At 34.2% G+C, this 16,720-nt stretch overlaps 3 protein-coding genes across 3 annotated transcripts; 2 read left to right on the forward strand and 1 right to left on the reverse strand.

The window, feature by feature from the left end:
* Positions 1-422: 422 nt before the first annotated feature.
* On the forward strand, positions 423-1,794 carry K444DRAFT_567864 (alpha/beta hydrolase fold protein). The gene is made up of 2 exons (XM_024877183.1): positions 423-1,521; positions 1,575-1,794. Exons 1-2 carry the CDS (start codon positions 489-491, stop codon positions 1,604-1,606), a joined length of 1,065 nt encoding a protein of 354 aa, XP_024732654.1. The 5' UTR covers positions 423-488; the 3' UTR covers positions 1,607-1,794.
* On the reverse strand, positions 1,745-3,679 carry K444DRAFT_567868 (FAD/NAD(P)-binding domain-containing protein). The gene is made up of 5 exons (XM_024877184.1): positions 3,334-3,679; positions 3,019-3,280; positions 2,838-2,969; positions 2,709-2,790; positions 1,745-2,649 (listed from the first exon to the last, which is right to left on the reverse strand). The coding sequence occupies exons 1-5, from the start codon at positions 3,531-3,533 to the stop codon at positions 1,919-1,921; spliced, it is 1,407 nt and encodes a 468-aa protein (XP_024732655.1). The 5' UTR covers positions 3,534-3,679; the 3' UTR covers positions 1,745-1,918.
* Positions 3,680-5,013: 1,334 nt separating this feature from the next.
* On the forward strand, positions 5,014-6,342 carry K444DRAFT_536902 (uncharacterized protein; the record flags this gene model as incomplete). The annotated part of the gene is made up of 2 exons (XM_024875417.1): positions 5,014-5,845; positions 5,906-6,342. 2 exons carry the CDS (start codon positions 5,014-5,016, stop codon positions 6,340-6,342), a joined length of 1,269 nt encoding a protein of 422 aa, XP_024732656.1.
* Between the last annotated feature and the right edge of the window lie 10,378 nt (positions 6,343-16,720).

A 16,720-nucleotide genomic window follows, 5' to 3' on the forward strand; every position in this document is an offset into this window, starting at 1 on the left:
GCTTCCCGTGGTCGTTCACTTGCTTGCGTAGAAGCCCGTTCCCGAGCTTTATTTTTAAATACATATTGGGGCGTATTACCTAAGTTGGGTAGCAGTTGCAAGGATCACTTACTCGCTCGGCCAGGCTCACCTGGATTCTCGCTTAGCACGCTTTCCAGGTGAGGGGGGGCAATACGTAAAAACCAGCAACTCCCTCACCTGGAAAGCGTGCTAAGCGAGAATTCAAGTGAGCCTGGCCGAGATAGTATTAATAACCGTATTAATGTGCTTGAACTCTTTGATCCGGGCAAGTTACGAGTAACCTTACCTGACTCACCATAAGCGGCGTAACAAAGACTCGAAATTACGAAATCGAGACCCCACTTATACTCTCAACTGCTTGGTTCTTGTTGAGCCTCCACATCCGAACTCAACTTGCTCATCTCAAATCCTTCAAACGCCCCATCTTTTGGTCTCCTCTCTCCCATCTATTCAGTCGCACTGTTGAAATGTCTGAGGCCCTGGATTGCCTTGAGCAAGATGGCACCCACCCCCTCCCAAAAATCCGCCTTTCGTTTCCACACCGCCTCAACTGCTTCATCCGCCTCTGGATTTTCAAAATTCTAGTAGCTATTGTTGTTGCAGTTGACCGGCTTCTTCACCCACCACCACCGTCTCTACGTCCTACGCTCATAAAGCACTATCCATGTCGGTCAGTCCTCCAAACAAGGGTTTTCTTCCCACCAAACTACATACCCGGAGAGGTACTTCCGTTGTATCTAAATATCCACGGTGGCGGCTTCGCGGTCTGCGATCCTCAACACGACGACGCGTTTTGCATCATGTGGGCGAAGCGTACGGGGATGCTAATCGTATCTCTCGACTACCGCAAAGCCCCCCTTCACCCATATCCTACGGCAGTCTACGACATTGCTGCCCTTGCCAACGCTGTGCTTGCCGACTCTAGCCTGCCTATTGACAATTCTAAGGTCGTGATCGGAGGCTTCAGCGCAGGCGGAAATCTGGCGCTATGTGCTAGCCAGCTACCCGGCTTGAAGGGCAAAATCAAGGCAGCGTTGACCTTCTACCCAATTGTAGATTGGAGTCACCCTCCTAATGAGAAGCTGGCTATGCGTCCTTACAAAGGGGGGCCGAAAGACTCGCTTGAGTTCTCGAGCTACTGGTTTGATTGGGGATATGTCGCTCCAGGCCAAAACCGCCGCGATCCGCTTCTCAGTCCCTGCTATGCTAAAAAGGAGGATCTCCCGCCCTGGATCTATGTTATCGGCGCCCAGTGGGATATGTTGAGGCTGGAGAGCCAAGAGATGATTCATGAGCTCGCGGGATTAAAGGGTAAAGAGGATCACGAACAGGATTTCGAATCAGGGACGTACAAGTGGACGCTGGCGAGGGGTTGCTCCCATGGATTCACGCACCATTTCGGGCATAAAGCGGAGAAGAGGGCGAAGAGGGAGCAGAAGTGCAAACCTATTTACGATGAAGCCCATAAATGGCTGAAGATAGCACTGGCGGAACAAGATTGTGAGATATCATTTGAACAGATTATAAGAGAGCGTCCACTGATTTTATCCAAGCTATAGAGAAGTCAAAGCAATTAATGGCGTGAGGCATGTATGGTAGAAAGAGTCGTGGTGGTAGGAAAGCGGAAGATCTTGCAATGGAACTTATGTATGGAATCTTAAGAACTCAAAATCTAAGTGTTGTTGCAAATGAAAATTTTCAGAGGTAACTTTAATATCACTAGCAAATTTTTTTAATCTAGATTGTTGCGAGGAATCTAGACAGGTGAGATAGAGAAACTACTTGTGTCGAAATTGACGTACAAATTTGCCCCTTGCAGTAATCCCATTTCGTCAAGTCCATAACAATAGTTTATAGAAACATCGGGATAGAGCGAGCCTAGGCTCCTAACATAATCTTAGAAATACGTCCTCACGACATCCTGTCCCGCCCTAATCGCATATTCCACTAGCTCAAACTTATTGAACCCGCTCGCATAATACGTATTCCTCGTACCCTGCAAATCCTCAAACTTCTTGTAGAAGCCCATCGCCAGCTGCTCCTCGTCAAAGTGCGGAAAATAATCATTCTCCTGGAAAGCCAATATATCAGCATCAGTAATAAGCACGGCTACCGATGTTACATTCCTAGGATCTTTGTTGAGCTTTGAGAGGGTGTTTTTGAGGCGGGGGTAGGCTTGTGCTTTGGTCAAGTTGCCACGATAGGGACCCCATGACGATGTGATGGCTATTTCTAGGTCTTTGTGCAGTTTTACCACTACTACTGGCTCGCCTGTAGGATCGGGAGGTAGCATCGGGTGAGAGCTTGCGGCACCGAAGGTCATTGCGTGTGGTGTCTTCATTTGCACCGCAGCGGAATAGAACGAGTGGGTGCCTACTGGAGCAAAGACTTCGCGCTCGTCCTCGGTGAGATCTAACCCTGCATACTGGAGAGCAGATAGAGTGGGTGGGAATGCCAATACTACGGCGGAGCATGCTTGAGCACGGATTCGAGGGTTGCTCTCACGTAAGCTGTGATACGTGATCATTGGATGGTTGCCGCTTCGATCTATCTTTGCGATTGAAGTGCTAAGATAGATCGGACCCGAGATAGACTTGTCTGCGTATCGAGAAAGCACCTTGTGGAAATCTAATTGCGTTTAGTAAGCCCCCTGTTTGGGACCCCCATAGATTCCATCAAATACTCACCAGCAATATGTACCTCCGTTCCCTGTTGCACTTTCAGCAGTGCCATGGTAACGTCCGGTGTCAAGTATTGGAGCATGTAAATCTAAATACAATTAGCAACAAGTGAAGAAATAATTTTTGACCGCTCACAATTGGCACCTGCCTATAATCTCCATATCCATACGCTACCATAGTCTGTATAAACAAGACCTGAAGCACAGTATACTTGTTCCTTGCCAGCCAGGCTGCCGTCGTTACGGTGAGTTCTTCTGGGATTCCATGCTAAGACTAAATCAGTTCGGGCTATTAAATACTATCGGAAAGAGCTTACTCGGTAGTTTGCGGCTGTGTTGTGGAGGTACAAATCCTTGTTCCACCAATCTATGTATCTCCCAACTTCCTGCATGAACAGAGGGGTAAACCCCGGAGGTGGGGCTGACTTTGGCCAAATTTCCCCACTCGTTGTATTGTACTGATATTTGTCCCCAGATATGAACGGAACAGAAGCCATGCCAGTCTCAACAATCATTTTGATAGATTCTCTATAGGTTGGTGGTGTGAAGATTAAGGCTCCAAGCGGACTAAACCCTCCACTTAATCGCACGAAATTAGTTATAAACCACAACTTCGCATGAAGAAGACCCACTCTTGATAAACTGCTTGGCATTTCCCACCGACTGCGTCTTGTTTGTCAAAGGTAACGGTCCGCCTTCCTTTCAACTCGAGCTCAGCGGCCGTGGTCAATCCAGCGGGACCGGCCCCAACAATACAAACCGGGAGCTCGTTTGGATCTTCAAGAGCGAAAAGACCCAAGGCTAGTATGATCTTTTTGATGATATCCTTCATGGTGTCACTTTACTGAAGTATGTTTGGTAAGAGCTGCTTCCAAAGAATTCAGTGATGAAGGGAGTACTGATGATGTTCTGTGGGGCATCAATAATTGGGAAATAACGAGATTGGGGTTATCATCTCATCTGAAGGATGCGACTTGCATGCGACAGAGTTTTAGATGCCAAGAATCTTTCTGGTCGGGACCACCTGAGCGGTGGGCTTAGAAATATCCGACCGAGCTTGGCATGCGCGCCGCTTCGCCAAATGTCAAGTAGACATAAGACTAGGACATTTTGAGCATTTTTTCTATTAATCGACTTGCACATACACAGCCGCTTATTCATGCAGCTTCTTTTATGTAAGATTAACAAAGATTGCTTGTTTCTTATTATTATCATGCAGCGCTAGCAATGCTATGCAGCCACCAAGACTCGCCACACTTCGTGACATGTCTCACCGGACGAAGTGATAGCCTTTTTTGCACCGATACCCAGTAATACGTACTAATATATAATAATACGGCGTATTGCGGCCAGTACACTGATTACACGTGCATGACCTTCGCGTGACCCGCCCTTCTTACGAACTTCCAAAACGCCCCTAAATGTCACGAGCGCGTCACGTGCAATGTAAGGCTGAAATATTCAAAGATTAGTTCTTCTAAAATTAAAAGGTAGTATAATTTATGCTCAAGTCAAGTATAATATAACTAGATTTACTTTCTTCTTTATTTTCTTAAATGCCTTTTTTACTTTTTATATAACTTAAATTAAACTATAATTATTCTCCTTTTAATTGCTTTTGGAAGTATAATTAAAATATAATTATTGAATAGCTTTAGATAAGAACCATTTCTTATATATCTAAAAGCCCTTAGCTAATAAATTCCATTATTAACTACCCTCTTTAATCGCTAGAACCCCTTTCAGTAATGCGCTAATAAGGTGGCACGGCTAAGTGCCACGAAGTAAGGAATTTAAAAATAAAGATATATCTTCTCCAAGCCAGATATCGCTGGTCTGTTAGTGCTGACTTCGTAATATTGAGTCACAATCAAGCCTTCGGTCGCTCCGAGACCGGAATATTACCAGACACTAAAAGGGACCCCAAACGTGATATCTAAGACATTTCTTGCAGCATGGGCCTCTCGCCGCTTGAATCGTACTGAAAGAGTTAGTGCCGAGGCAAAGATGCAGATGCCTGGGTGAGAGGAATGGGATGGTGGTGGTGGTAAAGATGCCCAAGAATTTGGCTGTGATTTGGAATCATAATGCCTTCAAAAGGAAATGCGTGGAAAGTACAGCGAAGGAGGACTCAGTGTTCGTTATAAAAGTCAAAAACTGCCTCAACTTTCTCGTTACTGTGCCATCACCGTACCAAAATCTCCCAACAAGTCCGAGTCTTTTCACTCTGCGCAAGCTTCTTGCCCATTCAACACCGAAATACGGTCTCGAGCTCTACGGAGTTATTTATGAATCCCGCCGAGAAGAACAGCATGGAAGAGAAAGTTGCTGTTCATTCGAAACACATCGATCTTTACGGAAATGTCTTCGACTTACCGGACTTCACCATGAAGCAGATCCATGATGCTATTCCAGCACATTGCTTTCGGCCTTCGACTCCCAGGAGCCTGGCATACGTTATGCGAGACTACCTGTACCTCGGGAGTCTGATGTATTTCACATATATCTCTGTACCGATGCTATCGTCCGTGTATCTTCGCGCAGTATGCTATGGCCTATATACTGTGTTAGCAGGAATGGTAATGACTGGAATCTGGATTCTTGCCCATGAATGCGGCCACGGCGCCTTCAGCATCTCCAAAACGCTCAACAATACTATGGGTTTCTTCCTCCATTCGTCTCTCTTAGTACCATACTACAGCTGGAAGATAACGCATTCTCATCATCACAAGGCGACGGGAGATCTCCAGCGCGATACGGTCTTCGTACCTCATAGCAGAGAGTACTGGGTCAAACACAACCTCGGCCAGGATGCAGATCCATTGACTGTGGGACATCTTTCAGAGGATGCGCCGATCATCACCCTATGTCATTGCGTTCTCCATCAACTGTTTGGATGGCCGTGGTATATGCTGGACAACCTCAGTGGTCAGAAGAGCCAACGAGGGTTTCCGTACTATAGCCACTACTGGTTTGGGAAAGGTAGCGCTATTTTCAAAGCTTCGGAACTTTCGCTGGTCTTGCTCAGCGATGTGGGAGTTTTGGTGATGACGGGCTTGCTCTACCTGGGTGTTAAGGCCCTTGGATGGTGGACGATGTTGACATTCTACGGTGTTCCATATCTCTGGCTGAACCATTGGATAGGTATGCATTATTTATTAGCAGACAGCCTCTTGACAAGGTGCAAGTACTTACTCTGAATAGTCCTCATCACCTTCCTCCAACACACCGACGGAAGCTTACCTCATTTCACTCACTCCCAGTGGACTTTTGCGAGAGGTGCTGCAGCTACCATCGATCGCGATTTTGGATTTGTCGATACCCACTTCTTCCACAACATCGTGGGAACTCATGTGGTCCACCATCTCGTATCCTCCGTTCCGTTCTACCATGCGCAGGAAGCGACAGAAGCGGTCAAGAAAGTGATGGGGAAGCATTATCATGTAGATAGGGCCACCCCCTTAATGGCTGCCTTCTGGAAAAATCAGCGAGACTGCCAATTTGTGGAGGAGAGTGAGGGTATGGAAGGATCAGGGGTTTTTATGTTTCGGAATCTCCACGGGAGAGGTGTGAAGCCTCGTGACCTTCGCGTTGGCGAGACCATGACAACTTGGTGCGGTAGTAGCTCTCAAAATCTTTAGAGTAGACTCCGGACTTTCTTATATAGACTTCCAAAAGCAACTTCTGCCACATTCTCCTACAACTTACAGGCGTTTCAGGCTTCAGCTGCCTGGAGCTACAGGCCCTAAGTGCCTGTCGCATAAGGATGGCCGCCACGTAATTGAAAGTCTACTGCCCAACGTGTGAGCTTGCGACTTAATTTGACAGCCTATGCGCGGATATAAGAACTCGCCCTTCTGACTTGAGAGCATTTCCCCTGACCTATGGAGCTTATGCATCGATTTGAGAGCTTTGAGGCTCCATATCTTGGAAATTTGAGCGAATACTGACCTCCAATTTAGTGAGCATGCTGAACTAGAAGTACGCGTACTAAATTTTTAAGGTACAGCCGCATGCGAAACACCATTTAAAATGCGATTTTTTAGCGAGAACTAACAAAACGCGATTTTTGCCGCATCGCGCATTCTACCAAATAATCGAACCGCGAATTGCATCACAACCACGACGTAAACGTACGAAGTAAGTTAATCAGATTATTAGGAAGCATCTATACTAACTTCGTATAAAAGGGTTTTCTACTGCCATGCCTATGCACTTAGTAGCAGACATAGTACATCGAATTAAACATGCTTTACGTGGCACCGGCCCTCGACCCTCTAGATAATTTATTCAATAGCTAGCATGTGACTATAATACTATAGTTTAGACTATATATAACTATTAAAGGCATATATTAGTAAATAAACCAATTAAGGCCTCTTCTAGTAATACTAAGCATATTATTACTCGGAAGATAAAGCAGGCTATAAAGTATGTTTTGGATAAAGAGCCCTAGTAATATTAAAACAAGCTTGCCAAATTTTTATATAAAGTCTATAATATTAAGATTAATTAATCTACGGTTTCACGAGCTTTAAAGAGGATTAAGGTTATAAGAAAGTAATTAAAGGTTATGGCTATATAGAGAAATATAGAACTAAGAACATATTAGTAATATTATCTCTAAGACTTTATAGCCTCGTAATTAGTATATATAAACGAATTAGGAAGTAATAAATGAACTAGTAATTAAATATATAGATAAATAGATAAAGGAATTCGTATTCAGGTGAAATATTAGTTAAGTAAAAGAAATAGAATATTAGTTTTTCCGGTATATATAATTAATAGATATATTATATCTATAATCTTTAAAGGTACCTATATTAAAGAGATCTTTAAGGAGTTTATTATTAAGTAAGTTCTTCTAATAATAATACTATATCCAGGTTCTTAATTAGTTCTAATTATAAATAATACCTGTAATAGCTAGTATAAGAGCATGATTTACTAAGGACAGGATATTAGAAATAGGTATAAAACGAAGCTAAGCCAGAATTACTTAGACGAAATAATACTAAAGGTTAAGGCATCCTCTCTATTTTGTTTTATAGCTTAGTATTTTCTAATATATAAGATTCTTTAAACTTTAAGCCTTTAACTATTATATTAATCCCGCTATTACATAATATTAAGCTTACTTGACTCGGCCTATAGAAGTAATATAATACTACTAGTAAAGAACTCGTATTTATTTTTAGAAAGCAAAGATAGAATATTGCTTTTAATATTTAATAACCTCCTCGAACTATAAAGAACTAGAGAGCTTAACTAGAAGTATAACATTCTCTATAATCTAGTTAACCTCGGAGCCTGACTCTTAACTAGAGTAAATAATATTTCCCTTCTAGTAATCGGTTCTCTACTAATATAAAAGAAGAAAGATATTATTCTCTATAACCCGATTAATCTCGGAACCTAACCCTTAACTAGAGTAGATAATATTTCCTTAATACCGACGAGAGTAAAAGAACCGGCCCCTTCTCCTAGTATAGGAAGAATTAGTAATAGTCTACCGATTTAAAATAAGAAAAGATAATAGTCAGTTTTAGTCTACTAACTTAAAACTAGATAAGATAATAATTAGTTATAATTTACTAATATTAAATAAGAAGAACTTACTTAGTACTTATCTCTATAGCTAATACCTCTTCTAAAGCTATTATAGACGGCCCGGGGCCAAGTACTACTAATATAGGTATATTAGATAAGAGGCCCTAGTATAATAAAACGGAGAAGCCGGACTTTAATATTATAAACTCATATTACCGGGAAAGCTATTATAATATTATTCCGGAAAAAGATATTAAGAAATAGCTAGCTAACTTAGAACTTAAAATTAGTATAAATACTCTAAAAATAAATAAGGCCTAGTAAAGATTACTTATATAGGATAACCTTATTAATAAATACTACCTTATAGCTAATAAATAAGCGAAATACTACTAGAAATTCTACTTATATATTAATTAATTTACTAAGAAAGTTAATGAACTAGAGGTAATTACTAGTTAATTTCATATAAAGAAAAGACTAGTATAAGAAGAAGTAATAAAATAAAGATCCAAATAAGTAGATATTTAGAAATACTATAGATTCCTGTTAGGAGAACTATTTGGGGACTAATATTAAGGTTTTTTTCTGCTTTTAGTTTATAGTAATTAACTATAGCTTATTAGAATCAAGAATTCTACCCTATTTATAAATAAGAATAATTACTAGATTAATAATTAGATATTTAATATAAGAAATAAACTAATATAGAACTTCTTTAAATTTAATAGCAAACTACTAAAAATTACTTATATAATATAACTAATTACTAGAAATACCCGTAACTTTATTCGTAATTAACTAGAACCTAAATTAGTCGGATAGATTTTAATTACTAAATAGATCTTTAAGATTCTCTAGTAAGCTTATAGTAAAAGCAAAGAAATAAAGTACTAGGAAATAAAAGAAGTATACTAATACCTGAGATAAAAGAATAAGCTATTTCTGTTACGAGTATAAGATCTAGGGCCTGGAAGGCGTGATTAGACTGTCTCTATTTCGATGATTCAAAGCTAAAGAGAGAAAAGGATCCCGAAGGAGCCTCGGATCTAAATAATCGCAAGCTATATACGGGCCTACATGCTAGCTTAAGCTCGGGGTCACGTGCAACGATCAGGTAACTACAGATATCTTGCTCAGATACCAGATGCCTCTCTAGCTCTAGTCTAACCCCTACTAGTACCGTATATCGTAACAACCGTAACAATTTCCGGTATTCTAGATAAAGTTTACTTATTTAATAATAAAACTGGGAAAGTTACTAGATAACTAATATAATAACTTAATAAATAAAATAAATCTCGAGCTATTTAAGAGCTTATATTACGGTTATTACGATATACGGTACTAGTAGGGGTTAGACTAGAGCTAGAGAGGCATCTGGCATCTGAGCGAGGTATCTGTAGTCACCTGATCGTTGCACGTGACCCCGAGCTTAAGCTAGCACGTGGGCCCGTATATAGCTCGCAATTATTTAGATCCGAAGCTCCTTCGGGATCCTCTTCTCTCTTTAGCTTTGAATCATTGAAATAGAGATAGTCTAACCACGCCTTCCAGGCCCTAGATCTTGTACTCGTAATAGCTTAGGTAATAAGAAGTTTAATACTTCTAGGGACCTTACTAAATAGTATATAAAATAAGAGAATAGGCTTCTTTTAATTAAAAATTAGTAATTCTAGGAAAAATAACTAGTAGAAACTACTTATTATTAAATACTATCTTGAACTAAAAAGTCTACCAGGATTTAAGGAGCTATAGTAACCCTATATCTAATAAATTAACCTTAGTAGCTAGTATTCTTATAGCTAAAGAAAGTAGTTTACCGAGAATTTGAGAAGAGACTAGACTAGCCAGAGGGCCTTTATTATTATAGTTATAGAAAGCCTAAATATATAAAAAGTACCTGTCCTAACTTTAATAAGGTTATATTTATTAAAGAGAATTATTTAGAGAGAGCTAATAATTTAGGAATAAATAATAAGAATACTAATTCCTATCTATTATCTAATAAGAAATATAATATTAATAAGTCGGGAAAAGTCTAGCTCTAGATATAGAAATAGCCTTTCTAGAATAAGAACTTTACTAAGAACCCGTAGATCTCACTTAGCTAATTAGCAGAAACTAGTTTCTTATTAATTATTAAGTATATTAGAAAGATAAAACTATAACTTTCTAGTATTTAGTAAATACCGGAATAAATACATATATTTTAATTAACTAAAAATATATTTGCCCTTTAATAAAAGTACTATAAATGCCTTTATATAAACTTAAAACCCTTATTCTCTTATAAGATTTTAATAAATAATCTAGTAAAGCTATTTAATATCTAGCTATTATAGATCTAGCTATTAATTAGTACTCTCAAACTTAATAATACCTGCTTACTACTAATCTTAACTCTTATAATATAATTCTAGAAAGGAAATAGCTAGTAAAGTATAATATCCTATTAAACTATTAATAGAATTAATTCTATTAGCTAGAGAACCATAAGACAAATTAGCTAGACCTTATTTAGAAAATCCGATATTTTAATAAGAAATATTAAAAAGATAACTACTTCGAAAATATTCTAACTAGAATCCTAAAAGGAACTAGTAAAACCAGATTCGAGAAGTAAAAGAATATATTTCTTATTTTTTTATAAGACCTTTTTATAAGAAAAGCTAAATATTAGATAAGAAAGAAAGAGCTAGATCTTAATATTTTTGAAATAGTTAAGCTACTAGACTATCCCTACTATTTTATTAGAGTAATTGCTTTTTAATTAAATACTAAAGACTCTAGTAACTTAGTTAGATTAGTTACTATTAATGAGATTAATTATATACTTGAAAAATAAGATTATAAACCAAAGAGATATTTACTATTACCTATAGTAATTAGATAACTAATACTATAGCCTGCCGGATACTATACTTAAACTAGTAACCTAATATATTTCCTGGATATAAATAAACCTAATATCCTTAGTAATATACTATTTTTTAATTCTAAAGAACTTCGAGAGCTCTAGATATTTCTTTTTATATAGCTATATAATATAACTAGGGCATTTTCTAAGAAAGTAGTAAATAAGCTTTCCTAGTCTTAATTCTTTAATTATAAGCTCTATTTTAATAGACTAGATCCCTTAATAAAGATAGCTTATTTTTATAAGATAAGCTCTAGTAAACTCGAAAAAATAAGAGAATATTTTATTAAAAACCTAAAAAAGGGTTTTATTAAGCTATTCAAATCCCTCTTTTTATTACTAGTTTTATTTATTAAAAAGAAAAATAATAGCCTATAATTTTATATTAATTATTAATAGCTAAATACTATAATAAAAAAGAACTATTACTTCTTATTATTTATTACTAAGACTCTTAACTAATTAGCTAAATTATTAATATTTACTAAATTAGATATTTAATATACTTTTAACCAAATTCGTATAGAACTAGCTTCTATAGTATAGGTAGCTTTTAGGACAAGATATAAATTATTTAAACTAGTAGTTCTATTATTTAAACTCTATAATAGTCTAGTAATTTTCTAGTAATATATTAATATTATCCTAATAAATTATTTAGACAACTTTTATTTAGCCTATATTAATAATATACTAATCTTTTCTAAGAATAAGAAAAAGTATTAATAATATATTAGAATAGTCCTATAGAAGCTCTAGGATACCGGATTATAAGTTAATATTTATAAATATAAATTTAAAGTTTCTAAAATAATATTTTTAGGATTTATTATTTCGGATTAAAATATATAGGTAAATCCTACTAAAACCTTTATTATTTAAAACTAGTACTAACCTATAATAAAAAGAGAAATATAGTTATTTTTAGGCTTCTATAACTTCTATTATAGGTTTATCTAAGCCTATAGATATATCTCTTACTCCCTAAACTATCTAACTAAAAAGGATACTTTATCGAAATTTATACTTAATAAAACCTAGCTAGATATTTTTAATTAGCTTAAAGATCTGCTTTTCTCTGCCTCTATACTTTTCTATTTCAAATATAATAGGGAAACCTGTCTAGAAACTAACTATTCAAATCTAGCTATTACGGGTATACTCTCTTAAAAAAGCCCAGAAAACAAATAATAGTACCCGGTTTTATTTTACTCTAAAGCTTTTTAAGAAGCTAAAAGCTACTATAAAGTTTATAATAAGGAACTTCTTACTATTATCTAAGAATTCCGGGAATAATAAATAAAACTAATTAGCTTACCTAATTTTCTAATTATTACTAACTATAAAACTCTCGAGTATTTCGGTATTAAGAGGCTCTTAAATAAATAATAAATCTAATAAATAAGTTTCTTATTATAATTCTATTACTAGATTATTTATTAACTAAATAAAGATAATACTATTACTAATATCTTATTCCGAAAAAACAAGTTTATACTAACCTAGAAATAGGCTAAGGAAGCTAAGAGAACTAGATAAGTTATCCTATTAGACCTAATTCTTGCTTTTACTAAGATAATAGATATGGCTTATATTCTTACTAAGGTAAAAGAAATAGATAAGCTATTTATTATAATTAAAGTTCTATAAGCTAATTAGATAAACCTAGCCCTAGAGAATAAATATAGGAAAGCCCGGGAGAATACAGATCTATAGGAAATATTAAATAGCTATATACTTTATAATAAAAGACTTATTATACTAGATAGATATAATAATCTATAAACTAGGCTTCTATAATAAATCCATAGTATAATAACTACTATATATCCCGGCTAAAATAAGACAAAAATCCTAGTTTAGAAACTTTACTAGTAGCCTATTCTTTTTTTAGATATTAACTACTTTATAGTAAACTACTATAAATATTAAAGGTTTTATAAGCCAAGAGATAAAATACCAGGCCTATTATATCTATTACTAGTTCTTCTAAAGATATGAAATAATTTATTTATAGACTTTTATATCCCTGGCTCTATAAATAAGAGATATAATAATATATTTATTATAATTAATTAATTATCTAAATAATATATAAGCCTATTAATAATTAAGAATACTATAGCCAGGACTACTACCGGCCTATTCTATTACTATATCTAATAATTCCGAGAATCTTTCCTTATTATTATAAGTAATTAAGGACCCTAATTTATTTTAGACTTTATAAATAAACTATTAAGATTAACTAGAACTAAGCTAAAGCTCTTGACTATAAAATATACCCAAACTAATAAATAAACAAAAATTATTAACTAGATTATTAATACCCGACTTTATTTCTTTATTAATTATTTCTAGAATAATTAAGTAGATTTACTTCCAGTACTTAATATTATAGGTACTACTTGCCTATATAAATTAACTGGCTTATTTCCCTTAATAGTTAATTACGAATATAAACCTAGGCTAAACTTTAACTAGATACTACTAATAATAGAGTTTAAAATACTAAAAAAGAAACTTAATTAGGAAGAAGTATAATAGTAGGCTAAGAGAATTAATACTACTATTAATTATACCCGAGAATATATAGTAATAGCTCAGGAGTATTAAGCCAAGCAAGCTAATAAGAAATAGTAAGAACCGGACTTTAGTTCAGAAAATATAGTTTATATAATTAAAAAGATATAGAAAACGGATTATTTATCTAATAAATTAGACTATTTCCTTACTAGACTATTTAAGATTAATAAAATAATCGGCTATTTATACTAATTAGACCTTTTCCTATTATATAGAATTTAGCTAATTTTCTATATAAATAGACTTTATAAGAATCCTATTAACCTATTACCTAGCTAGACTAATAAAGAGCCTAGTTCTACTAAAGTTAATAGTAAATTCAAATAAGAAATCAAAAAGATTCTTTTTTCTAAAGTACTTTATAATAAGCTTTATTATAAGATTAAATAGAAGAAATAGGATATAGATAATAAATAGTACTTTATATTAAACTTTAAGAACTTAGTATTTAAACTATATAAATTCTATAAGTAGAACTCTAGTAAAGCAGGATCTCCTATCTAGCTAAATAAATAGATTTGATATACTAAAGAGAACAAGTTTAATAAAAACTATTCAGATAATAATAAACCTTAATAATAAGGCCTTTATAACTAGAGGAGAAGAAAAAAAACCTAGATATTTCCCGGGTTTTATCTAAACCCTAATATATTTCTTTTATTTTATTATATTAGTATTTATTTTCTTTTTTAGAAATCTGGATAAAATATCTTTCTTTATTATACTAAATTATACTTTATTACCTAAGCGAATTATAATAAAAAAAGTAAATTCTTAAAGCTAAACTAAAAATAAATACTTGCCTATATTAGTTCGAAATATTATTAAAAATTAAGAGAAACTTTCCTAATTACTTTAATCTTTATAATCTTAATTATTTATATTATTATTACTACCTTAATAGAACTATTAATAAAGATAAAATAGATAAGAAATCCCGGTAATATATTATCTATAGCCGGACTAAATAAGGCTACTTACTAGATCCTAAATAACTTAAATAGTAGTAGTAATATCTCAAGTTTAGTAGCTATTACTATTATTAATATAATTACTAGCCAAACTACTTTTATAGACGAAAATAGTAATTCCCTTATCCAAGAATAAATTAATATATAAAATATGGCCCGTATTACTCTTAAGAATATACCTGAAATTATTATAGAAAATATCTTAGTAAAATATTCTAAAAATAATAAAATAGAGATTTTAGTTATTAGTAATAATAAGTCTAATAATTAAATAGGCGAAATAGACAGTATTAATAAAGGCTATTTAATTAACCTTATAGAGCCAAATACCAAGAAAGCAAAAAAGAATAAGGCTAGCTTATTTAAAAAGTATAAGATATTAGATAATAGTAAGGATTCCGATAATAAAAAGACTAAGAATAAAAAGACTTCTAGTAATAAAGGAGACTCTAACTATAATAAAAATAGCTAAACTAGTATTAAGACACCTATTATAACTAGAAGATATATAGTATTAAGTAATAGTTATTATATAAAGCGCTAGTCTGAAACTAAGAGCTAGTAAATAATCCTAAAAGCCAAATTAAAGAAGTAATATCCTATAGATATTAATAAATTAGTAAATAATACTATTTAGGAAGTCGGAAAACCCCTTAGAAGCTCTTATAAAACCAAAATTATATAGCTTAAGTATTATAGTTATTACGATATACGGTACTAGTAGGGGTTAGACTAGAGCTAGAGAGGCATCTGGCATCTGAGCGAGGCATCTGTAGTCACCTGATCATTGCACGTGACCCCGAGCTTAAGCTAGCACGTGGGCCCGTACATAGCTCGCGATTATTTAGATCCGAGGCTCCTTCGGGATCCTCTTCTCTCTTTAGCTTTGAATCATCGAAATAGAGACAGTCTAACTATACCTTCCAGGCCCTAGATCTTATACTCGTGATATTAAGGCCCGGGGATTTAATAATAAAATAGCTTAAGTAGCCGCCCTTAATATATAAGTCTTTACTATAGAAGAATAACTTAAAAACATATATATTAAGCTCGAAAAGGCCTAGAAATTAATTAAATAGCTTAGAAATAGTATAATTAAGCCAAATACCGCTACCCTAACTAAGAAAAAAGGTAAGTAAGCTACTATATTAAAGCCTATATTAACGAATAGACTTGATTTATTATCCCTATTTAAAGACTATCTAATAATAATAGTTCTAATATTAGCTATAGCCTATATAATACTTCTAGACTATATTATTAATATGGGTATAGGTATAATATAAGTAATAGATACTAAGAACTAGCCAGAATATACTAGGAACTAGGTTATTCTAGTAAAGTTAAGACTATACTTTAATTATAAGTAAGCTATAGGGATTAGATAAAATGGAGTTAATAGCTATTATTTCCTCTTTTTTCTTTTTTATACTATAGCTAAATAATTCCCTAAATAAGGGCATTTAGATTTCTCTTTAGGAGAAGAAGTAATATAATAGCTAGTATAAGGGTATAATTTACTAAGGATAAGATATCGGAAATAGATATAAAACGAAGCTAAGCCAGAATTACTTAAATAGAATAATACTAAAAGTTAAGGTATTTTCTCTACTTTATTCTATAACTTAGTATTTTCTAATATATAAGATTCTTTAAACTTTAAGCCTTTAACTATTATATTAATCCCGCTATTATAATACCTTAATATATTATTCTAACTTATAAAGAATTAAAGAGGTAGCTAGATAATATAGTATTTAGATATGATTTCTTCCCCTATACTTACCTGATTTTAACTTAATTAAAAAAAGCTTTAGTAATCTAAAGGCCTATATTTAATAATATTATTACTAGAAATATAGGAAATTTAATAATTACTAGAGCTTTCTTAAATAGGCTATTTAGAAGATTAGTACTAGAGTAAGGGCTTACTAATAAGTAAGGACATATTTTAGAAATATAAGAATATAAGAAATACTAGATAATTAA

Source organism: Hyaloscypha bicolor (assembly GCF_002865645.1).
Source record: "Hyaloscypha bicolor E unplaced genomic scaffold K444scaffold_124, whole genome shotgun sequence".
Classification (NCBI taxonomy): Eukaryota; Fungi; Ascomycota; class Leotiomycetes; order Helotiales; family Hyaloscyphaceae; genus Hyaloscypha; species Hyaloscypha bicolor.

What these genes read in the sequence shown, in the direction of transcription:
- K444DRAFT_567864 (XM_024877183.1), top strand. Translation starts at nt 489, where the DNA reads ATGTCTGAGGCCCTGGATTGCCTTGAGCAAGATGGCACCCACCCCCTC. An exon ending in AGCACTGGCGGAACAAGATT is followed by an intron (nt 1,522 to 1,574) that starts GTGAGATATCAT and finishes ATTTTATCCAAG; the next exon opens with CTATAGAGAAGTCAAAGCAA.
- K444DRAFT_567868 (XM_024877184.1), bottom strand. Translation starts at nt 3,533, where the DNA reads ATGAAGGATATCATCAAAAAGATCATACTAGCCTTGGGTCTTTTCGCT. An exon ending in ACACAGCCGCAAACTACCGA is followed by an intron (nt 2,970 to 3,018) that starts GTAAGCTCTTTC and finishes ATTTAGTCTTAG; the next exon opens with CATGGAATCCCAGAAGAACT. An exon ending in AACGGAGGTACATATTGCTG is followed by an intron (nt 2,650 to 2,708) that starts GTGAGTATTTGA and finishes AAACGCAATTAG; the next exon opens with ATTTCCACAAGGTGCTTTCT.